The sequence below is a fragment of the Budorcas taxicolor genome, chromosome 5 (assembly GCF_023091745.1).
Source record: "Budorcas taxicolor isolate Tak-1 chromosome 5, Takin1.1, whole genome shotgun sequence".
In the NCBI taxonomy this organism is placed as follows: Eukaryota; Metazoa; Chordata; class Mammalia; order Artiodactyla; family Bovidae; genus Budorcas; species Budorcas taxicolor.
Genome location: NC_068914.1, coordinates 2,999,387 through 3,023,928, shown reverse-complemented (window position 1 = coordinate 3,023,928; position 24,542 = coordinate 2,999,387). Strand labels below are relative to the sequence as shown.

At 46.9% G+C, this 24,542-nt stretch overlaps 1 protein-coding gene across 1 annotated transcript in view; it reads left to right on the top strand.

The window, feature by feature from the left end:
• Positions 1-5,808: 5,808 nt before the first annotated feature.
• WDFY4 (WDFY family member 4) overlaps positions 5,809-24,542 on the top strand; it is a 232,750-nt gene continuing 214,016 nt past the window's right edge. Inside the window, exons 1-6 of the mRNA XM_052640371.1 lie at positions 5,809-6,042; positions 15,088-15,202; positions 16,065-16,177; positions 18,193-18,327; positions 20,847-21,036; positions 23,350-23,539. Coding sequence (XP_052496331.1) covers positions 5,809-6,042; positions 15,088-15,202; positions 16,065-16,177; positions 18,193-18,327; positions 20,847-21,036; positions 23,350-23,539 — 977 coding nt within the window. The remainder of the gene's footprint in view (positions 6,043-15,087; positions 15,203-16,064; positions 16,178-18,192; positions 18,328-20,846; positions 21,037-23,349; positions 23,540-24,542) is intronic.

Here is a 24,542-nt window from a genome sequence, read left to right as displayed (position 1 = left end):
AATGAAGACACTGAGCCTGGGACAGGTTTCACTTGGTCTAAGCCCATGAAGTTCAAAATGGAGCAGCCTGGCTCCAGAGTCTGTGCTGGTGCCTGCATCTGTTTACAGAGGAAAGAAGACGCTCCTGATAACAAAGTGGATTAGAATGGTTTCTTCTTGCTGTGCTTCATACGGCCTTGACAGGCTACTCCCCAGTTCCTTCCCTTTACAAACAAAACTGAAGCAGACCTACAGGACAGGAGAGAAGGCCACAACTTGATATTTGAGTCAGATAACTTCTCCACATGATTCCCAGATCCCGTTTTGTTAGAAATTCTTGTTTTTTTGAAAATCTCAGTCTTTTCAAGGGAACGCTTTAGTAAACGTGGCTTCTTAACTTCAGAGGGGATCTGAGGGGCTCTGATATTTCCCCTGGGTGTCCAGCTTTGTTCCCCAGGATCACATTTTCACAGCTTGAAACTCACTGTTTCTTCTCACCTGCTTATCCTAGAAATGTGGTGGGTTAGCAGGGCCTCTGATACCTTTTAGTGAATGAATCATTTAGTCGCACCTGCAGATGTAGCCCCAAGATGACTTTTATGTGATACAGCCAAGCCTAGATCGACTGTAGCCTCGTCCCGTGTACTGTGATGTCTGTGCTGGACTTAGGCTGGTTTTGTTGATGATGAGAATGTCTGTTTGATTGAGATATAATGGCTTTCAGAGTCTGGGGGAAATCCAGGTAGAAAAAGGACTTATTAGAAGCGAGGTCTGGGCTGTATACAGAGAGGTTGGCTGCCACCAGCATGCAGGTTCATTCGTTCATTTGTTCATATAGTAACATTTTATGAGCTTCTACTTCATGCCAACCCCTGATGAAGGTTGGAGAAGGAAATGGCAACCCACTCCGGTATTCTTGCCTGGAGAATCCCAGGGACAGAGGAGCCTGACGGGCTGCTGTCCATGGGGTCGCACAGAGTCAGACACAACTGAAGCGACTTAGCATGCATGCATGCTTTGGAGAAGGAAGTGGCAACCCACTCCAGTATTCTTGCCTGGAGAACCCCAGGGACAGAGGAGCCTGGTGGGCTGCTGTCCCCGGGGTCGCACAGAGTCGGGCACATCTGAAGCGACTCAGCAGCAGCAGCAGCAGCTGATGAAGGTGCAGCGGTCTCCTTTCACAAAGCTGACATTTAGTGGATATGCAGCTCTTGGGGGTAATTCATGCCAGGGGAACAGTTGGGATTCCCCTACAGGGAGCTTTTGAAATGAGAACATGTGGCATCTATCTGACACCAGAAAACCACCACAAGGAGCCTGAAAGGACACTGAATAGCAGGCAGACAAAAGCACATCTAACAAAATACATAGTGAGATACAACAGAGAGATACAGTGATTCACAGTGTTTAAAGGTTATACTCCATTTATACCTATTATAAAATACTGGTTATATTCCCCATGTTGTGCAACCTATCTTTATAGCTTGCTGCTGCTGCTACGTTGCTTCAGTTGCGTCCAACTCTCTGCGACCCCATGGACTGTAGCCCATCAGGCTCCTCTGTCCATGGGATTCTCCAGGCAAGCATAGTGGAGTGGGCTGCCATGCCCTCCTCCAGGGGATCTTCCCGACCCAGGGATCAAACCCACGTTTCTTATGTCTCCTGCATTGGCAGGTGGGTTCTTTACCACTAGCTCTGCCAAGGAAGCCCCATCTTTACAGCTTATTTTATACCTAATACTTTATGCTTCTTTTTCTCCTACCACAATCTTGTCTTGCTTTCTTCCACTTCCTCCTGGTAGCCGCTAGTTTTTTCTCTATATCTGTGAGTCTATTTCTTGTTGTTGTTATATTCACTAGTTCCTTTTATTTTTTAGGTTCTACCTATAAGTGATACCATACAGGATTTGTCTTTCTCTGTATGCCTTCCTTCACTTAGTGTGATGCCTTCCAGGTTCATCCATGTTGACGTAAATGCCAAATGCTCGTTCTTCCTTATGGCTGAGACATATAGTTGTACATAGTACCGCATCTTCTTTACCCATGGACCTGTGGATAGATACTTAGGTTGCTCCCGTATCTTGGCAATTGTAAATGATGCTGCTATGAACTTTGGGTTGCCTCTATCTTTTCAAATTATTGTTTTGTTTTTTGATGTATACTCAGCAGTGGAATTTCTGGCTTATAAGGTAGTTCTATTTTCAGGATTTTGGAAAACCTCCATACTGTTTTCCATGGAGGTTACACCAACTTACTTTTCTATTAACAGTCTACAAGGGTTTGCTTGTCTCTAAACCTTGTCAATATTTGTTATTTGTGTTCATTTTGGTGATAGCCATCCCGACAGGTGTGAGGTGGTAGTTTATTGTGGATTTGATTTGCATATCCATGATGGCTAGCGATGGTAAGCCTCTTCTGATGAGCCTGTTGGATGCCATTTAATCAGCTTTTAAACTAAATCAGCAAGAATTGAAAAAAAAAAAAAAAGCAGTAACTAAGGAAGTGTCAAATCCGGCACGTGCTTGGTAGGAAGACTGTACATTGATGAGGTGTTTTGGGAAAAGCTGTTTGGAAATATATGTCAAGAGCCTAAAAATTTTACCTGTCTTTAAATCCAGCTATTTCCTTTTAGGAATGTAAACTGTTGTTTAACCATGAATAGATGAAAAGGCTTAGACATCAGTGTTATTGTCACAGTGTTGCTTACAGCAGTGAATAATTAGAAATGACTTACATGCCTACATGTAGGGGATCCGTTTAATGAAGGATCAGCACGGTTCTACAGGCACTACACACCATTAAAAATGAAGATGTAGGGGATTTTTAACGACATAGGAAGTAGTCATGATACTTTTTTGTGACATAAAAAAGTCATGAACTAAGTTATGAGGAAATGGATTGAGAGAAGATATTAGCTATTTTTAAAGGCAACACGAGATCTATTTTTAGAATATACTGTCTCAAAGCAACAAGAAAAAGATAGGCAAAGACAAATAAGCAAAGGTTTGGAATGGTCATTTTTCAGGAGAGGAAATCCTGAAGACGGTGAGTCATATAAAGAGATGTTCAGACTCACTGTGAGAGATGCGGATTAACATGAGGGGCCGCTTTACCCCATTCTGATCGGCAAATATGAGAGAGCAGGGTGATGTCCAGCAGGGGTGTGGAGGAGACGGCAGAGGAGCCTTTGGAGGTGGGGGAGTGAGGCTCGGCACCAGCTTTCTGGAGGCATCTTAGTCGACTGTACTTGGTTGAATCAAGAGACATATATTCTTGACTCAGCACTCCCGCCTAGGTGTATGTACCCAGAGCCAGTCACATGCAGCCCCGTGAGGGGAGCCTGGTGGGAATGTCCAGGACAGGATGGAGGCAGGACAGGAAGTCTCAGGCAATCGGCCCATCCACTGTGGAGTGAACAAGTCGAACAGTCACATGATGCCCAGTGTGTAACACGGAGCAACAGTCAGAGGAAACGAGGTTGACAAATACAGAGCCACATGCTTGGGTCTGAAGTCATAATGTTGAGTGAGAAAGTAAGTTGAGGAAAGATGCAAAAAGGCATTGGGGGAAATTAAAATGATGCCCTCAGAAATCGTGCTGTGTTTTATAAGGACCCATGCTATCATGCAGGTGGGCTGGGTGGGGTGGGGTAGACGGGAATGGGGGAAAAGTGAATAAACAATCAGCGCCAGAGAGGAACCTGGGCCTGGTCAGGAGGGAGATGGTGCTGAGACTGAGAAATGTGAGGCAGCTGCCACCTGCCCCTGAGGTGCTGAGTGCTTGGGATCTCAGTCCCGTCCATCTCTCTGCGACCCCGCGGACTAGAGCCCGCCAGGTTCCTCTGTCCATGGGATTTCCCAGGTAACATTACTGGAGCGGGTTGCCATTTCCTCCTCCAGGGGATCTTCCTGACCCAGTGATTTAACCCTCATCTCCTATGTCTCCTGCTTGGCCGGCGGTTTCTATACCACTTAGCCACCTGGGAAGCTCTGCAACTGAGGGTCAAGCCCCAAATGGAAATAAATAAACCCCAATGAGGTCCCAGCCAACCAACCAATGAAAGCAAAAGTACAAATAAAAAGTTTGGGTGGGAGGGGGGGTTCATGTTTGGGAAGGCATGTACACCCATGGTGGATTCATGTCAATGTATGGCAAAAGCAATACAGTATTGTAAAGTAAAATAAAGTAAAAATAAAAATTTTAAAAAAAAGGAAGAAAAAAAAGTTTGTTTCAATGATATTATTAAACAATATATTTGTAAGAATAGCTTCAATATCAATGGTCAACTTTCTGGATGTAGGCCGGCTTGATATTCTTCCTGATGTTTTTTTCCTTCCCAATTTTTGATGCTGAATATACATGACTTTTATATAAGAAAATGACTTCTGCAAATGAAGTGTGAGAGTATGTTTGATAGAAGAAGAGCAGGGGCTCAAGAAGCTTTGTACCTAAAAGGTGAGAACATTTCAAAAAAGGATGGCTCATGCGGCCGTGTGATCTTTAGTTAGTGGGAATTCTAAGGATTCAGTGTTTGGGCTCAGAATAAACCACGATGAGCCTCCTCAGCTTCTTAGCCCAGAGAAAAACGCTGTGGACCCACCTCTGTGTCCATCTGTCTGGTCGCCATCCCTCAGTTGGTGGCTGTCAGTTGCTGGCTGGATTCCAGGATGGGCACATATGTGCCCATCATGGAGACATCATGGTTGGGAAGGGCATCTTGCAGGGAACCTTGGCACTCTGGTCTCTGCTCGGAGTTTCCTACACTCCTGACAGACAAACAACAAACAAGCTTCTATTGTGCTGGGGGCCTGTCCTGCCTCAGCAGCAGAGTATGGCAATTGAAAAGTCACAGGCACAAATAGCAGCACTTTCTCAGGGCTACCGACCTGGTAAATAGGCCTTTGGCCAGTTTTATGGGCTTCCCAGTGGTCCTAGTGGTAAAGAATCTGGCTGCCAATGCAGGAGACACAAGACACGGGTTCAATTCCTTGGTTGGGAAGATCCCTTGGAGGAGGGCATGGCAACCCATGCCAGTATTCTTGCCTGGAAAATCCCATGGACAGAAGAGCCTGGAGGACTACAGTCCACGGGCATGCAGAGAGTCAAACAGGACTGAGCAACTGGGCATGCACACACGGCCTATATTCCTGTCCTCAGGCCTGCTGACCCCGGCTTCCCAGCTTGTAAACATCGGCTTTGTGTGTACTAACAGAGAGCTTCTTTAAAGTTAACTTGGGGAGTTCAAGAGTCATTCTGAGGGTAAAGTTCTCTAAAAATATTGAGTGTGAAGCTAATAATGCTGAGAATGAAGAACTTGCACCCTTTTAGTCTCACGTGATGGAGTTAAAATAGAAGATATGGAATTACAAGCCTCTGCAAATATCGAGGGACATTTACATGCTTTTTCTATTTACTCAGCATTCTTAAAGAGGAGTAGTGTCAGATAAAAAAAAAATAGGTTTGGTATTAAAGGTTTACATTTCAGCTGGACGTCTCATTGCCTGGGTGCCTTTTGGATCATCAGTTTCCTTACTTAAACAGAGAAAATAAGAGCGCCCATGTCTCTTGTGAGGGAGTATGTGTAAACAGCCCAGGATGGTGCCGGGCAAATGTTAGACTGTCAGTATGAGCCACATCTAGGTTGGAACCTCTTTCTTCAGAAGTGTTCCTTATTTTAGTCAGTTTCAGATTCTTAGAGGAACCATCTGCTATAGGAACTGGGCTAAATGAGGATGATATTTCGTTCCACAATCAGCTTCATCAGAAAGTGTTGTGATGGGACTGTTCAGTTTTCTCTTTTGTTCTTAATTCAGATTTGCTTTGCTGAGGCATGGAGGCGAAAGATGTCTCAGAGGCTGAAGACAGAGCTGAGGATCCAGGTTCCAAAAATAAAGGCCAGCCTGATGCTGCGCAGCCTGATTTCCCACCAGGAGGGCAGACCCCCGGCCCCACTGCCCTCTGGGAGATGCTAGAAAGGAAGTTTCTGGAATACCAGCAGTTGGCTCCCAGGAGCCCTGCTGAACAACAGAAGAGCCTGTTGAATCTTCTCCCACTGTTCCTAAAGGTTGGTATTCTAATTTTTGAAACTGTAAAAAGATGATACAGCACTCTGGGGACACTTCTGGGATGATTGGAAGCTGGAGTCGGTGGTTTTAATATCATCATGTGTGGTCTCTGATTGGTTGCTTAGAGGAGAGTGTTGTGCTGTTTAATAAAGATAGCAACAAGGCTTATCTCCAGGGTGAGGATGGACTTGGAAAGGATGGACAGTTGGCTCTTGAGTACTACTGTCTCTTTCGTTAAAAAAGGACATTGTTCAACAATGATATTGTTCAATCCCTGCTTAGGAGCCAGAGGAGAAACCTGCTCCTTTGGAAGCCAAGAAAGGAATCCGTGTCCTGACATGTGAGTGGCAGGGTGGCTGGTGACTCAACACCAGGGCCTGGGAGAGTCAGAACCTAAGCTGTGTCAATAACGCAAACTGAGATGTAATCACTGGGGAGCAGCGGAGCAATATTCCCTTCCTTGGCTGCAGACACACAGGAAAAGCCCAGCCTGTCCACTGGGTTGGCACTCTGGCTGGTGGCAGCTGAGAACAGTTTGGGTACAAGGAATTTTCTTTATTGTCTTGGAATAAAGTTCCTGCTAGTGAGGTCTGCCTTGGAGTTGAGTGTGTTAAAGTCTAATTGTAGAGTTAAACAAGCATCTTTTTTGAAGACTTAGTTTTTGCTTGACCATTGATTTTGGGATATGATTGCAAAATCCAGTACTTACATTCAAAGTATGGAGAATATGAGATACTTTCACATTTGAAAATAGACTTGGATATCCAGGTGGAGGCTTTGGTAGATTTTTACTGGGAAATCCCTTTGCTAATATGTTTCCTCTAACCTATTAACTAGAAATACTTAATGATTTCCAAAGATGACTCAGAATTTTCTTGGGATCATATTTATAGGATGCACTGAATACTTAGGCATGCCTTTCTGTAAAAAATTGCCAAGTAATTTACTGTCTATGAATTCATAATTTTCCCCATGTTTTGGACGAGTATGTTCCATATATCCCATTTTGCAGATTGGATAACTGGTGCATAGGGAACATACTGGAAAAGAGCAACTAGATAAAGAGAGGCCACTTAGGTTTCTCATTCCCAGCCCTTCCTGTTTTGATGACTCCAACTTCTGAGAGGCAATTTTACCCAGTTCTCAGATCAACTTTGCCTTAAAAAGGAAAAATGTGAGAATTGCTGCCCCTCACCCACCAAGTCGCTGGGAAAGCGTATGGATTCGGCCATAGCACTGTATCATTCCCACCCCTCTGAGCAGCCCTAGCTCTGATGAAAGGCTCTGCACCTGGGAGCCAGGGCTTCATACCTCTTTGCCTCTCCCCAGATTGTTGATTTGAAAATTCATTCTTTTGTTGTACAAATATCTGGGCTTCCCTAGTAGCCCAGATGGTAAAGAATCTGCCTGCAATGCAGGAGACCCAGGTTTGATCCCTGAGTTGGAAGACCCCCTGGAGAAGGGGATGGCTATCCACTCTAATATTCTTGCTTGGAGAATTCCATGGACAGAGGAGCTATTTATTGAGTTTCTATAATCTCTTTTGGGCCTGGTGCTATGAAAGTAAGGAAGACCAATAGAGGTTTTACCTGTAACTGTCCAGAACAGAGGATACTGAGTAGGACCTAAAATGGTTTGTTTGGCTTCTAGGAATTAAAAATGAATTCAGTTCAGTCACTCAGTCATGTCCAGCTCTTTATGACCCCATGGACTGCAGCACGCCAGGCTTTCCTGTCCATCACCAACTCCCAGAGCTTGCTCAAACTCATGTCCATCGAGTCAGTGATGCCATCCAACCATCTCGTCCTCTGTTGTCCCCTTCTCCTCCTGCCTTTAATCTTTCCCAGCATCAGGGGCTTTTCCAAGGAGTCAGTTCTTCACTTCAGGTGGCCAAAGTCTTGTAGTTTCAGCTTCAGCTTCAGTCCTTCCAATGAATAGTCAGGACTGATTTCCTTTAGGATTGACTGGTTTAATCTCCTTGCAGTCCAAGGGACTCTCAAAATTGAATTCATTCAAAAATGAATTGGTGCCATTTCTTCAAAGTGGAAAGTTTTCATGTGAGACTCAGATTTCAAATTCCTCTGAAAATATTTGTAGCTCCAATAGTGATAATTGGATGGAGACGGTTGGGGCACCTCTTTAAACAGAAAATGGTCTTGGCCTCTTAGTTTACCCTAGTCCCTCACTCTCTAATACACCCAAGCCACATCACTGATCTGTGCTACCTGACCCTATATACACACTGACCTCATGGATAGCAAGTGGTCCCTATTAACCTAACATCAATATTGGTTCCTGTTTCCCAAACTCTTTCCTAATCACAGGAAGAACGATGGCCCTATTGTTGAATACATGGGATTTGGAGTCAAACAGCAGGGCTCCAGACCCAGCTCCACTGCTTATTAGCTGAGCATCCTTGAGCAAGCTACTAAATTTTACTGAGCCTTCGTTTCCTCATCTGTAAAGTGGAATCAGTACCACTTTGCTGGGATACCGTGAGGGGAGATCAGATGAGGGTTGTAAAGTCCACAGCACATGGAACGTAGACATGGCGCCCATTCCCTTACCACCAGTCTCTCGGAAACTGACTACACATGTGTGGCTTGAAATCCCATTAGTTACCATGATCCCCAAAACTGCTGACAAAATCTGCTATGTTTTGGACCTCTCGAGCCCACCTCTGATGAGCTCTGTAGAGGCAGACTGTCACCAGCTTTTTCTTTCTTCCTTTTTGTTATCATTTTCTTAAAATCTATATTCTTTTAAGGCCCATATGTCTACAAACCTGCTGTTCCTATTAAATTCTGACCAATAAAATCCTGCCAGAACTATAGCTCTCAAGCTTCTTAATTAAGAACTGGTAGCAGAAAGGCACATGGGGAAGGTGGGAAGTTGGTTTTTTTGGGGGGGGGAGGGGCTGTAGTGCAGATAAAATCTGAGCTGTAGATGAAGCCTGAGTATGGCCATTGGATTACAATGTATCAAGCTTGTAAAAACTCTCTTCTGAATTGTATATCCATAAAACAGTTCTGTAAGTTTGTTTGCAAAGAACCCTCTTAGCAAGTGGGTTGCTAAGTGGCAAGTGGCCAGTCAAGACTTTCCTATGTCTCCTTGAGTTCAGAAAGACTGCCACTCCTTGCACTTGTGTTGTTTAGGGAGGTGACTCCAGAATGGTGCAGACAAGGAGGTGGTTTATTGGATCACGCAGGAAGCAGCACAGAGCCAGTGACTTCCCAGGGTGCAGAGTGGTGCTGGCGGGAAGGAGTCAATGGACCATTGAAGAGCCTTGGGCTTTGGTCTTTCTGAAATCTTCCTATCACAAGCTCTTAGAGCAAGAGAAGGCCTTCCTCTGACAAGTATGGGCAGGTCCTGTTGGCCTTCCGTTGACTTTGCTTTAGGGAAAAGGGAACCATTCACATCCTCTCATTGCATATAGATATTGGGCAATAATAGATGGAGAAAGTAGAGTCACAGGTGTGGTTGTTGAAGATTGTCCTTAGAATATGTACTTTGAGAGAAAGCAGGCAGCTAGACGATGGGGAATCCTTGGCAATTAGTGTAAAATTCCTCCCTGTCTGGGACAGACAATCTCAGGGGTGGGATGACATGGGGAAAAAGGCAACTCTGTGCATTTGGTAGATTAGGGATACTGATAATAGGTTCACACTGCTCCCTTCAAGAGGTGACATCTGTGTCCCCTCCCCTGGAATCTGGATGGGTTTGTGATGGCTTGACTAACTGAATAGGGCAAAAATGACATTTCCTGGCTCAGGTCTCAAGAGAATTGTAGCTTCTCCCTGTCACTTGGAATACTTGCTCTTAGACCCCAGCTGCCATGCTGTGAGGAAGCCCAGGCAGCCCTGAATAAAAGCCCATGTGGAGAGAACCGAAGCTCCTGACAGTGCGGCTGCGCTGCTACTGATAGGCAGCACAGTTTTCCAGCCATGTGAGTGTGCTATCTCGGATCTCTTAGCCCTTGTTCACCACCCCAGCCGAGGGAAGCAGAGAAAAGCTGTTCCTGCTGAGCTCTGCCTGAACTGCAGGTCCATGAGAAAAATAAATGACTGCTGTTATTTTAAGCCACTCAATTTGGGCTTGTTTGTTATACAGCAATAGATAATCAGAACAGTGGGTAACACAAGCAGGAATCCATTTATTTCCTAGTGTTGGGGATTGGAATTAAAACTAAGTCAGTTGTATTTGTGTGTGTGTGTGTGTGTGTGTGTGTGCGCGCGCGCGTGCGTAGGTACTCTTAGGCTAACTGCTCAGCCAGTGGTACCCAGTTTATACTGTTGGATGTGGTCAATTATTCTTATATAAACCCAGCATGGAGTCAACTGACTATGGAAGAGAGAGAAGTGACGTGACCAAGAGTTATTTCCGAGTGTGGCATCCAGAGGGGAGGGTGAGGATAAATACGCCTCTTGTTCATCTCTGGCCCTAATCCACTTCAGAGGGGGGCCTGCCACATGGTTTATTCCCTTCTCCGGGGAACACTATTTTTGTTATGTTAATGAACTTTTGATGCATCACTTTTTTTTCTGCTTACAAAGGAGAGAATTAGCAGGGGAAACTCATGTAAAGTCTCTGAAATGTTTTGAGTTTACTTAAAGGCCAAATCATCAAACTTTGCAGCAATGAAGAGATAGCAATATGGCAGTCACGCTTGAAAACTGACCAGGTTCTCTGTCTTTCAAAGCCAAGGTTTTCTCTCATTTCCTCTAGAGCTGCTGTCATTCCTTATGCTCTGGAGACCAGAGCATCATTTGCTTCTTCTTTTTTCCATGGGAGGGGACAGCCGCAAGACATGATGGTGCAGCGCAGAGAATGTAAGTGAATAAAAATTTTTTAAAATATTGAGCAATATTCTCCCAGCATGCAAATCCCAATTTGGGGAGAAAATTAGTTCCTTTTGAAAGTCGCCTTAACTCTTTGGGGTCTCCATGGGACCATTCAGTAAATGATTGCCTCTGTGCATTAAATAGCACCCCAATGGCCCGAAAGAGTTCATGGGGCCTCGAGAAGTAGCCATCATGGTCCCAGGAAGGAGTGAGAGCCTTGGGAGAATCTGGCTGAGTGTACAATTACTGTTCAGCTCACAGTGGCCCAATTAGTTTTATTGTAGAGTGTCTCCTGGAGTCCCACTGCTCAAAGACAATCTCAATGCCTCTGAGTCAACTGCCTGCAAATCAGCCTTTTGAGGGTTTGCCAGCGCTGGGAGGAGGCATAGACATTTGTTAGGAAGATATCACAGAGTTCTTAGTCCTGGGGAAGGAAATAATGGTACCACTGAAATTCCCAGCCAGGAGGACTGACTTTTCTCTCCAGAGATGAACTTTTCCAGGCGATAGCTGGTTTCCAGGCGGTAGCCATACATTTCGTAGACAGGCACATGCTATCTGGGTACGTGTGAGATAATTCATCTCTTCACTCTGCTGCTTAACTGGTTATCTCAGGTTACCGCCTGGTTCTGCCTCAGTTTCTGTAAAGTGGGAATAATAATAATACCAATCCCAAAGGTATGTTACGTGGATTAGTGAAAACGATGCGTGTCAGTGCTTGGCACAGCATTTGGCACAAAACCAGCAACACATTTGGCCATTATTTTGCATAATGTGGGTCCCATCATCATACATTCACGTATCAAATATTTGTTGGAGGTCTCCTATGTAAAATAGTGCTTGAAATTCACCTAGTTGTTTTTGTAGTTTTAGCAAAGTTCTGATATACTGTTTATTTGCTTTATTTTATTTACAAAGGAAAGGTGTGATTATGTTCATTTATAAGGCTGAAAATTTTTCAACTATTTCAGATACAAAGTTTTGCTCAAATCAAAATAAATAGCCAGGTACTTACCACCCATATGGGCTTCCCAGGTGGTGCTAGTGGTGAAGAACCTGCTTGTCAAGGCAGGAGAAGTAACATGCAGGTTTGAGCCCTGGGTCAGGAAAATCTCCTGAAGGAGGGCATGGCAACCCACTCCAGGATTCTTGCCTGGAGAATCCCATGGACAGAGGAGCCTGAAGGGCTATAGTCCACAGGGTCACAAAGAATCAGACAGGACTGAAGCAACTTAGCATGCACGCATGCACCAGCCATATAAAAGAAAAACAGCATTTCGGATAAACTAAAGCCACCTGTGTATAAATTCAAGAACTTATTCCCCTTCTGCTCACTCCCAAGGGTAACTCCCAACCTGCTGAATTAACATGCCCTGTGCGAACTGATAGATAAAGAGACAGCAAGTTGTAAAAGTATATTATGGTATCATTCTAAGATACCTATAAAACTGTATATAAATTATACAATAATATGGGTGTATTTTTATAACCATAAGTAATAATATCATGTAATTTATGTATAGTCTCACAAGTTTTTGTAGACTCAAACTGTAATATACTTTCACAATTTGCTTTCTCCACAACATTCTATTTCTGGGATTAACTGTATTGATACAGCTCTATTTCTTTTTTCTTTTTCAGTGCTATGTGATATCCTTATATAAATTTGTCACAAATCATTCATTATCCTACTGATGAACATTAAATTTTTCACAATCAAAAATAACATTGCAGAGATATTTCTTGTTCATATCACCTGTGCACACCTGCCAGCATGTTTAGGGATATGCTTAGAGACGTCTCTCTAGCATTGGAATTGCTGGGTGGTTGGACATGTGCCCCCTTAGCTTTATTTAATCATGTTAGATGCTTCTTCAAAGAGGTTCTTTCAAGTAACTCTCCAGCATAGGGTAGGGGGGTTTCATGGTTCCTCACTTTCCCTACATTTGGGGTTGTCAGATTTTTCATTTCTGCTAACCAGAAAAGTATAAACTATCTTCTTGCAGTTATAGTTTGCACTTCCCTGATTATTAGTAATTTTCTGTTTATCTTTCAATAAGTTGTTTGTTGCTTCATTTGCCTGTTTTTAAAAAATCAGCCTTTTAAAAAATTAATTTATAGGGGTCTAAACACCAGCCTTTTGTCAGTTACATGCATTACAAATATTTTCTCCCAATCTGTAGTCTGCCTCCTTGTTTTGTATGTAGTGTCTTTTTATATCAAGAAGAGTTTTAAAGGTTTTTACTTTTAAACAAACATAGTATCTGTTGCAAGGAAACACACTGAGAATGATTTCCCTTTAGAAATTTTGTGTCTTTCTCACCCTTTCTAGAAGAAGGATCTCAGCTTTAAAAAAAATTGGTCAGGTCTTTGGGAAGGAATATAATTTCACATGGCTGGTGAGTGGGAGCGGTGGATGACAGTCTACCAAATTGCATTTCATAGTGGCTGCTAATTGCCAGGAATGCACACAACAGCTTGCCTCCCTGGTGGGAACCTGGGGTCAGGAATTGCCAGGAACTCAAGTTCGGGGCCAAGGATAGTCACTCTGCTCTGTACTCAGCCTGTGACGACACGGGAGAACAAAGGGAAAGGACTCACATGCAAAGCAGACCTGGGAACAGGATTACTATGGAAACTGGAGGAAATCCTGGAGCGAGTCTGGCATCCCAGGCAGAATTGTAAGACTTCTATTAAATAGTATTTTAAACAATAATCAGAGAAAGTCTGAGGAAAAAGAAGACCATACATTGACATGAATCCACCACGGTTGTACATGCGTTCCCAAACATGAACCCCCCTCCCACCTCCCTCCCCATATATGTCAATGTATGGCAAAACCAATACAGTATTGTAAAGTAAAACGAAGTAAAAATAATAATAATAATAATAATAATAAAATTTAAAAAAAAAAAAGAAGAAGACCAGATTGATAGAGATGAAAGGGACAGATAAGAGAGGATTTAAAGGAAATTAAAAGAAATGGGAGACTAAAAACCATGACAGCAACAAGTTGGACTGGGAAAGGATTTCCTAAGCTGGGAACTAAATCCAGAAAGTAAAGGAGTGGACTGAGAAATTTCATTTCATAGCAATTTCAGATTTCTGTACAGTTTACCAAGCAATACCACATTTAAAGATGAAATGACAGATTCCGAAAAATTGAGATAATGTTATAGACCAAAGGTTAATGATTTTTGTACATAAAAAGATTTTAAAAATAAATAAGAAAATAATAAAAAACCCAACAGAATAATAGGCTAAGAGTAAGAACAGACAATTCAAAAGGCATTAAAAGTGTTCATCCACTCTCGTTACCCAAAGATTGCAACTGAAATGAGATATTTTTTCTCCTGTAAGTTTTCTTATTTAGGATGAAACAGCACCACAGTGCTCGATGTTGGTGTGGGTGGAGAGAAATCAGCCCTTTTCCAGGGAGCCCTTGGAGGCTAGTCTGGTAAACTTTTTCTGGAGAGTGAGTTAGTAGTTAGTAATAGGTACCAAATCGCTTTAAAAAGGGGAAAAAAACCCACTCTTTTAATTGGATAGTATCACTGGCTCAATGGACATGAGTTTGAACAAGTTCCAGGAGATAGGGAACAACAGGGAAGCCTGGTGTGTTGCGGCCCAAGGGGTTGCACGAAAAGGGTCAGACACGACTGAGCGACTGAACAGCAATTGAAAATCCCACTTTTTAAAATCTACAATTCTATCTTTTAGAATTTATCTGAAAGAAATACTTGCACTACCAAAGTAAAATATTTGCATGAGGTTTGACAAGAGTGTAAGAGGAGAATCAGTGAGACCCAGCAGTTGATGGTGAGGAAGGGGAGGGAGGAGGGACCTAGAGAGTTAGTCTTGGAATTTCCTACGAGAGCAGGTGAGTGCTCGGTGGGGCCATTCCCTGAGACAAGATACACTGGGTTTGGGGGGAAGGCAACGGGTTCAGTAAAGTGTGTTTGGTGTTTCAGGAGCGTGAGTTCATGGGAGATGTCCAGAGTCAAAGCTGGGTGTGTTTGGATCTCAGCATGAGTTGAAGAATTCATAGGTACTAGTGTAAAGAGACAGCGGGAGCTGGAGGGTGGGTGATTCAGCGGCTTTCCGTGAACCCGAGAAAGCGACTTAGGCTGGCAGGGCGGTGATTCTGATGCCTGGCTTTGTAGCTTTGACATCACTGAGTGAATCCTGCATGTTGCGCTTCAGGCCTGGGAACACTCCGTGGGGATCATCTGCTTTCCCAGTCTTCAAAGGCTGGCTGAAGATGTTTCCAACCAGTTTGCCCAAGAAATACAGAAGGCGCTTGTGGGAAAGCCTGCAGGTAAGAGAAGAGCTGTCCTGGAGAACTTCATGGAGCGCAAAGCAGCTCTGCGGGCCCCTCCCAGGCCTCTGGCTAAGCCCCTCTCTGCTTTCTAGGGGAGTTAGAGTAGAGCCTTTGAACAGGTACAGCAGGCCAGGTTCTGACCTTGAGGACCCTGGAGAACAAAAGAAAAGGCCAGAAGAGGGAAGAGAAGGGGAACTTGGGAAAATTTGCTGCTCTTGGGAGGGACACACAGATGCACACACTCACACCACTGACCCTACCCTATATATGTGTGATATATATACACACACACATACACACACACACGCTGCTCCCCCACCAACATACACACACACACACACACACACACACACAAAACCAAAGCCAAGCAGACTTTCTGCTATAGGTCTCCTGACTCACATGCTTTCCTTCATGGAGGTGGACCCCCAGAGCCTGGGCTATGAGGCTGAGAGCAGAAGGAGATTCCAGGGGGAAGGAATAGCTTGAGCATGGTGTAGATGGAGGAATCCCTGCGACAAAACGGGCTGTGTGACATAGGAAGCGGGGAGAAGACACTGGATTGTGGCAAGTCCAATTGCTGAGGAGCGTGTTCTTATTATTTAGCAATAGGGAACCACTGATGGTTGTTGAACAGGGACGATGGCATAATAAAAGCTGCCCTCCAAGGAGATTAATGATGACAGAGTGTGAAATGTTTGGTATAGATACAGGCGTCACTGCCGTGCGTGCAAGAGGTGGACGTGCCGTGAGGGTGCTGAGGCAAACCTTAGGGAGAGAGGGGCCCAAGTGGGGGGAGCTGGGTGACCTGGCCACCGCACTGCCCTGCTGGTGACCTTTCTCTCCTCCCCACTGTTGCCAGAGCAAGCACGGGTAGCAGCTGGGCAGCTGCTGCGATGGAAGGGAGACGCGGACGTGGATCAGGATGGTTACCTACTCCTGAAGTGGGTGTACATGCTCACGGGGACAGATTCCGTAAGTTCCAGGCCCCACTGGCCCCGCCTCCCTGGCTGGGCACTTCTCACCAATGTCCCAGCACAAGGCAGTGGAATTTCTCAAGGGTGCTTTCTTTCCACGAAACTGACTGATTGCTTTTCCTCCTCTGTGCCCCTTGGATAAAGAACATGGGCTTCAGAGTCTGAAATCCTGCCTAATCACGTCCTGCCTTTTCACCTCGTGTGCTGCCTTGAACAAATGATTTGATTTCTTTGCATCTCTGTTGTGCTGTTACTGTTAAAATTAGAGATAATAATGCTTCCGCTCTAGGCTTAGTGTGAGGATCAGTGATGGGTGGTGTGTGCAGACTCTATTTCCTGTGTGTCAGGGCAGGGCTGGGTACGTGCCATGCTCTGTACAGTTAATCCTCCCAGGACCCCAGGAGTCAGATTACAGTGAGGACAGAGATCAGGTTTGCCTGTGATGTGCAGCCTCTCGGACTTGATGCTTTGAGCCACTGCTCTTTACTGCCTCCTGCTGAACTCAGACTAAAGGAGCCAGGCCTGTGGGCACCTGCCCCGAGCTGCACCAGAGATGAAAACGGCTGCTATTCCTTCTTACCATCCAGGCCCCATCCTGGCTGTGTTCATCCCACCGTGGGAGTGCTCTGCTGATGACTGGTGGCCTCTCAGGCAGAAGCAGCCCCCAGAAGCTGTGGCCATCAGCATAAATGACCCAAAGTCCTGTGCAGGGCAGGTCCAGAGGCTCCTCTGTCTAGTGAGAGCACCCACTGTGAGTGTCCTGGTGCCCAGACTAGGAACAGCAGGGAACCAGGCTGGAGTGGTGGCTGCCCTCTGGCTAATGGTGAACAAGGGCATCTGACGGGCATTTGGAGATAGCACCAGGAAGCGGGAGAGGAGCACGGCAAACAGGTGCTCACCAGCGGGAGGACCACCCACCTGACATTTCCTCTCTGTGAACCGCCTGGATCACCATCTGGGACAGTGACCTGGAGCACAAGGTGCAGGCTCGTCACCCCCTGAGGAAGGCCTATTTTCAGCGCGAGCGGTAAAAATTAACCTAAAGCCTTGCTTTCTGCTGGGAGGAGTCTGCCTCCAGAGCAGTGAGAGAGTAACCAGTTGGCTTTCTGGGGAGATGGTGCAGTTCAGAGGACAGGAAGAGACACCGTGAGTGCGGCCACGCAGGGGCATGTGCCCAATACAGGGGGCAGACCCTCCCTGCAGTGAAAACCTTTAGGCAGCCGCAGCCTGGTGCTGGCCCAGACTGTACATTCTTTCTCTCTCTTTTCTAACATACCCACCGTGTCTGTCACCTTAGCCCATAGGGTGGGATATTGCATACTTTATATTAGCCACACACGTGCTCTCTCACGCTCATGTATGTGCGCACACGTGCAGAGGTTACAGTGCGGTAATAGCGGCGGAGCTGCAGGCAGAGCCCGCGGAGAGAGGCCGTGTGGCGCTGCACACTCGGGCTGATCCCTCTGTTCTGACTCCTTGTCTCCTCTCTGTCTGGCAGCCCTGGGGCTGTTGAGGTGTGTGGCTCTCTGGGTTATTGGTCCTCACCTATAGGGCTGTTTGGGTCAAGCTGAGGTCTTGGATCTGAGCAAGGGGATGGAAAGGGCCCTGATCATGTCCTTAATTCAGATGCTTGAACTTCTTCTCTGCCACCTCTTCCTGACTGAGTTTCCAGTTCCCTCATCAGGAGGAAACCTGTCAAAATCAGCAGTGTGATTGCCAGGAATGCCCTTGATTTCTGCTCTGCAGCAGCCCTCCCCCTTCCTTCCCTTCATCTCTCTATCACGTAAAAGATACGTCTACCTAGCGCAAAATACACGCTTTATGTAAACTTAATCTTCACAGCTGTCCCACTGGCCCTAAAATTGTCTCCATTCCTAATTGAGAATGTGTCACCCAGAGAGATGAAGTGACTTCCCCAAGTTCGGGGCTGAAAGAAGCGAGCTGGATGGCCTCTCCGGTCTGGGTCTGGAGCTGCGCTCTGCAGCCCTGGTCACGTCTGAACTTCCCTTGCAGGAGACGCTGGGCAGAGTTGCTGAGTCTGGGCTCCCAGCCCTGCTCCTCCAGTGCCTCTACCTGTTCTTTGTCTTTCCTCTGGAAAAGGATGAGCTTCCTGAGAGTGATGTTCAAGTTCAGAGGATGTTTGTGCAGGTGAGTGGGGGGAGGGCTGGACTTCCTGGGCCAAGACCAAGCTTCTTCTTGGTCCTCCAACCTGCTTCTCCAACCTCCTTGGGTCTCTCTCTTCCCCTAGCTCTGAGCCTCCTCTGTTCTCCTGGAGGGCCCAGCTCACCCCTTCGCCCCTAGGCTCTGCAAATGCTGCGGAATCCCGTGCATTTGGAAGACAGAGTTTCTCTCCACCTCCTTGTATCTCTGTGTTGCCCTTGTTCTCTTTCAGAACATTGTGCTTCTCTTCCCCTCTGCTTGGCTGCACCAACTTCTTGTCCTTCAGTCTGTGGTCTAGGGTCCTGCCCACCCTCCTGGGCACCTGGAACCTCCTGTCTCTGGCCCCTGCACCTCTGAGAACAAACTCGCTAAGCCCCCCTTGTGTAACTCTATAAGTACTTGCTATCTACCAGCCTTGTGCCATAACCTTACACCCATCACCTCCCTGAGTCCTGTCTTTCATCACAGGATGTGCGTGGTATTGTCATCTTTATTCAACGTGATCTAAAGTATGGTGAGTAAACACGAGTCCAGAGTCCAAGTGTGGCTCAGTGGCAAAGAATCCACCTGCCAGGCAGGAGACGTGGGTTCAGGAAGACCCCCTGGAGGAAGCAATGGAAGTTTACTCCAGTATTCTTGCCCGGGAAATCCCATGGACAGAGGAGCCTGGCAGGCTATGGTCCGTGGGGTCACAAGACAGTGGGACGTAACTTAGTGACGCAACGACAATAAGGGTCATAGAGGAGGCGGGTGGGGGCAGGGATCGGAACCTGGGAATCTGGCTTCTGAGACTGCGTTTACCCACTCTGTGGGGCCACCTCCATCTCTCCTCTCAGACGCCGTCTCAGGCCACTATCCCCTGTGGTGTGCTCATGTTATGACCTGTCTTTCCTATCTTCTCCAACTGGAAGAGGCTTTTCACGCAACTTCTCGCCTCTCTCCCCTTTACTGACGAGTTCTGCTTTCTCAGCTGCTGGCGTGCTGTGTTATCCAGAAAACTCCTCTGGCCTCTCCAGCAGAGGCGGGGTACTGTCTGTCTTCCTTCTCTTTGTATCGCACGGAGCAGGTACACAGGACCATTTGGGAACTGCCCGTGCAGCTGTCCCCTGAACATGCACGTTCACAGCCACGCCCACTTTAGACCAATGCTCAAGCCAGAATCCTCATTACCAGTGGGCGTCTCATGAGTTCTGCCGGATTCCACTTATGCCGGGTGGCCCCTAAGCTTCGCTTGTTAGAAATGTAGGCCTCATTTGCCCACATATAAGTCATATCTTCAGTGGTGGTCACGACACAGGACTGGGTACGTAAACAAATCTTCACTGTGTGGTCTCCACGTGCTCTGCAGGCAATTAACGCAGCCCTGTCTTCAGCTGTCCTCTCTACGTACGGACAGAATGTGAGCCACAGCGATACCACCTCAAGGCTCTTCGGAGCTTCCTTCTTTCATTCCGCAAAACTGTACAGAGCTCCTCTTGGGTGCGTCTCTGTACTAGACCCGCACCCTCTCGTGGAGACGACAGAGAGATGGAGAAGCCGGCTGGGGAGACCAAGTGCATGAATAGGGGAGCGGGGTCCAGTTTTTTAAATGCTCTCATGGAAAACAGAGATGTGCTGGGAAATGAGAGCCAGGGGACCTGACTTATGGTTGAGCATAAATGGAGACACTTCTGAGGAAATGGCATTGAACCGGGGAGCTGAAGGTTGGGATGGAGATGTGAAGGGGGAGGAGACAAGGGAGGAGAAGAAACGGCTGGCCAAGTGAAGGGTCGCGTGGCCACAATCACCGGCCATCTTCAGGGGAGACCAGAAAAGCGGGTCTGTCCCCACTTCCATGACTATCCAGCTGAGACTCCATCGCTGTGCAGAAAGGGGCTCAAGGATTTGGACAGAAAGAGCTTTCCATGTTCGCCAAAGTGGAAGAGGGTCCCCGCAAGACCACCAAGAGCCACAAGGAGAGTGCCCAGGATAACATGAGGGAAGAGGCAGGGCTGGGCCATGCAGAACTCTGGGAGCCATATTAGGGTGTTTGGTTTCCATGCCAGTGCGCAGTAGGTTTTCAGGAGAAACCGTAGCAACATGGGATGGGTGGGGGCAAGAAGTCCAGCTAGGAGGTTACAGGATAACGCTCGTAATCTTACGGAGAAGTAGAGGTTGAGTGCCAGCCAGGGATTCAGGAACACAGCTCTCTCTTTAAATCGCACTGTTAATTCTGTGTTTTAACCACAGGTGGCAGTTTCTGCATTTCTATATAATAAGACACCTCTCTAAGTCAAACACTCTTGTGTTATTCTGATGTGGAAAGGATAACCACTGCTTGTACTGGGTTAGGAGTCCACATTTTAGCCCTGCCACCTTTTTATAGGTGGCTGTTGACCATGCCAGTCTCAGGCAGAGGGTGATCAGCCACGATTCTATCTCTCCGGCTGAGACAAGGAAAAGTAAGGAACAAATTCATTGCAGGAAGGAGGCTTCCTAACCAGAGACTTTGTACTTTCCCCCCTCAGATGTTGCTCAACATTTGCGGTGAGGCTCAGGGTCTGGAGGGACTTCTCTCAGGAAATGAGCTCCAGTCTCTCATGATCGCCACGACATGTCTTCGGGAGCACAGCTGCTGCTTTTGGAAGGAGCCCACCTTCTGTGTGCTGAAGACCATCTCCAAGGCCCAGAATGTCGGCGTCATCCAATACCTGCAGGGTATGACCCTGGGAGACCAGGGACGGTCTGCGGGCACACTTTCTAGAATAAGACCCTGGCATGCCCTGGCAGCATTAGCACAGATTCCAGAGGTCCAAAAAGAGATGAACAAACAGGGTTTTCACTGATGTCCAATTATCTAGTAGGTGACCCTGTATTACTTGGGTCCATTAGTGACAGGGCTTTTACTGTTCATTTTGATGGTCCATTGGAAGGGAGAGGGAAAGGGCAACTTATTTACTACACATACTGCCAAACACATACTATGCTGAGCTCATTTGTATATTATCTAATTTTTTTGAGCTAGATATTGATGATTAATGCCATTTTGTAGTGAGGAAACAGATGATTAAGCGTGATAGAAGAATTTGCCAAGGCTCCCCAGCTAGTGAAGAAGAGAATCACATATTAAACCCGAGATGCCAATTCCGGTGCCTTAGGCTCTGCTCTGGACAGTGTGCGTAAAAGTTAAGGACTTCGATTCTGAGGTTAGACAGCCAGGCTGTAGCCTCCTGCCCTGTCCCTTTAGCTTAGTGACCTTGAGCACTTTACTGCCTGTGTGCTCAAGTTCCTTTGTCTGTAAAATGGAGATAACAGTCCCGCTGATCTCACTGGATTGCTGGGATGCATTAATGAGTTGGCATATTTGAAGCCCTCAGATAGCACCTGGCAGTGGGCGCCCCATTGGTCAGCATCCCAGAATCATTACTTGGCTGTGATCCAAGGTTGCACCCTGAGGGAATCAATTCTTCTAGCTGTCCCAGGACTTCCCTTAGCAGTGTCTGTCTCCCAAGGACTTGAGTAATGCTGGGAAGCACGGACACCACTGTGGCCTGCAGAATCTTGGGAAAATGTACTGGCCTCCTTTCAGGTGCTGGCTCACTGTGGGACAGGGAGGGAGGCTCTGCAAGGATAACTTGGATGAGTAGGTTCTGACAAAAGTCTTCAGCTGACCTTCCCACCACCGTTGTTCAGCTTCACCAGCTAAAGTGCCTCTTAGGAACACAACCGTCCATCTCTTGGGTTAACTCCAAGGGATCTGAGCCTGCCAATGTGATCTGCTGGTCCCCGAGCACTTGTCCCCTGACTTGTCTTCTTTCTGGGACCCCTTATAATAGAGGGTGTCAGGGGCTGAGAGCTGGGCACGTACAAGTCCCCCCTCTTACTGTAACTGAGCCCTGGGATAACACATCATCCCCAGTTCCATGACTGAAATTTCCCGACGAAGCTATGGTCCAGTGGTAATGGTGTAGGGCTGAGCCAGGCCTGAGGAGCTCAGCAACCCAGGCACCCATCACAGACTAGAGTCAGAGGCTCCTGAGGAAAAGCTGCCTGCCTTGGTGCCAGGGGTCTCTCACTGTAGTCATTATTCTCAGCTGGGAAAAAAAAAAACACGCCATGTTACGGAGATCTAGTCACCTCGAGTCCTGTGCCCAGGGCCCCTGCAGGGGAATGAGTATTTTCCACGGGCCTACAGGCTGAGGAGGTCAGGAAGTGAGTGCCAGGCTGGTGTCTCCCTGCCAAGCCGACAGCTCTCCGTGCTGCCCTGCACAGCATGCGGTCCTGGGATCGTGTCTGTGGCCTCGCAGGTGAGGGACTGAACGTCCCTTATCTCAAATTTTGAGAGACGCTGTTCCTGAACACTGGTGTGGCTTTCCTGGCATTCAGAAGAGGCTTCTCCTGACAAAAGAGCCCTAAAAACAGTGATCCATCAAAATGCAAACCTAATGGCATCTTTCTGCTGACTCAGTTCTTCCCCTGGCTTCTCACAGCTCTGGGGTAAACAGTGCGTTCCATAGCAGGCCACACACCAGATGGACCGTCTTCCTCCCTCTACCTTGTGGATCACGCTTCCAGGCTCCAACCCTCTGGATTCTTTAGTAGCTGAAACACACCCTCTTTTGGCCCTTCGTCTTCCCACGTGTTCATATATCCTTCCCTGCACTTTTCATCAAGCTGATTTCTGCACAGCGTTGCTTCCTTAAGGTCTCCTGTGACACTCAGGTCTTGTGTCTTGACTCTTGTTATCTAAAGGACCTGGATCCCTCTGCATGCTGGGAATTAGGGGCGGAGGGCTAAGAGATTTTCATCCTCTTCCTTTTTTACTTCCTCTCCATCTGGGCCCCAGAGTGTGGCTCTCAGGATGACACTTCTCAGAGAGGAAGCTTCTTCTTGATCCAAGAGTCAGCAGAAGCATTTTAGATGAATTCTTATTCACATCTTGACATACAGCTTACACTCAGGTGGGGAGGGACTGGCCATGCAGCGAAGCCATGGTCTCTGAGCTCAGCATGGGTGTGTTTCCGCCTACAGCCATGGATTGCATCAAGATCTCCCTCCAGAACCTCTCCAGGCTTGTTGACACCCTCCCCGCTCCTGAGGTGAGCGAGGTAGTGAGCCTCGTCTTGGGCTTTGTGAAGGACTCCTATCCCATCTCCTCAGCTCTGCTCCTGGAGTTTGAGACCGGGGAGGGCTACCCTCTGCTGCTCAAAGTGTTACTTCGGTAAGTGGCTGTGTTTGGTGGGAAAGAAACAGTGGAAGCTGAGGTCCTCAGAATCATATATGGTGCTCTGGAGAAAGATATTGAGGCTTCTCAGAATGTCTTCTGAAATACGAATCTCCATAGAGCGTGTCCAGAGAGACTTTTATTGCGAAAGTAATTCAATGTGCAGCTGAGTTTGAAGTTAACTTCTTTAGGAAACCAATGGGTGAGCTCAATAACAGTTTTACCAAGTCCATTTGATGGCATACACGCCGGCACGCCTGCTAGTCTGACAGTCTCCTAGAGCCCACATCCTCTGTTGGAAGGCTTTCTAGCATGGCTGTGACGAGCTCTGCCTGTATGCTGTGGGGCTGGAAGTGCCCGCAGGTCAGCAAACCCCAGGACTAGCCCCCTACCAGTGGCTGGTAGAAGCTGATGGATATACACCCAGCAAAGGTGACTACTGCCACGGATGTCTCTGTCGTAGCAGTTCCTAAATATCTCTTTGCCCCTTGGGTGGGCTAGCTCTACTTTGCCTTCCAGAGTCCCCAGGAGGACTAAGCTCCAACTGCTCTTCTTGGTGATGTTCTGGCTTCCTTCCATTCCCTGTCTCAGAGGGCCTTTCCCCTACTGTTATTCTCAAACTATTCATCCATGGGAAACACACAAAGATGTGACTCAGCAAAATCTGGACTAATTTCCTCCGCTCTGAATTGCTATGTCATCTTCAAGTTGGGTCCAGGGATTGGATAAACCGGGGGATGGAAGTGAAAGAAGCTTGCTGATGGCCTGAACTCTTCCGCTGGTTATGGGGAAGCTCTATGAGGGCACCGCCACAAACATTCCCTTGGCTTAGCTCTGAATATGAGCAGCGTTGCTCATCTGTAGGGTGCAGATTACCACTGTGCTTCACAGATTTTGCTACAGTCAGGCTTTTAGTCTAGAGGGATGACTCGGAGAAGGGGACTGACATCCCAAAGGAATGGGATTAGATGATAACATCAGAGGACCTTCCTCCAAAGGC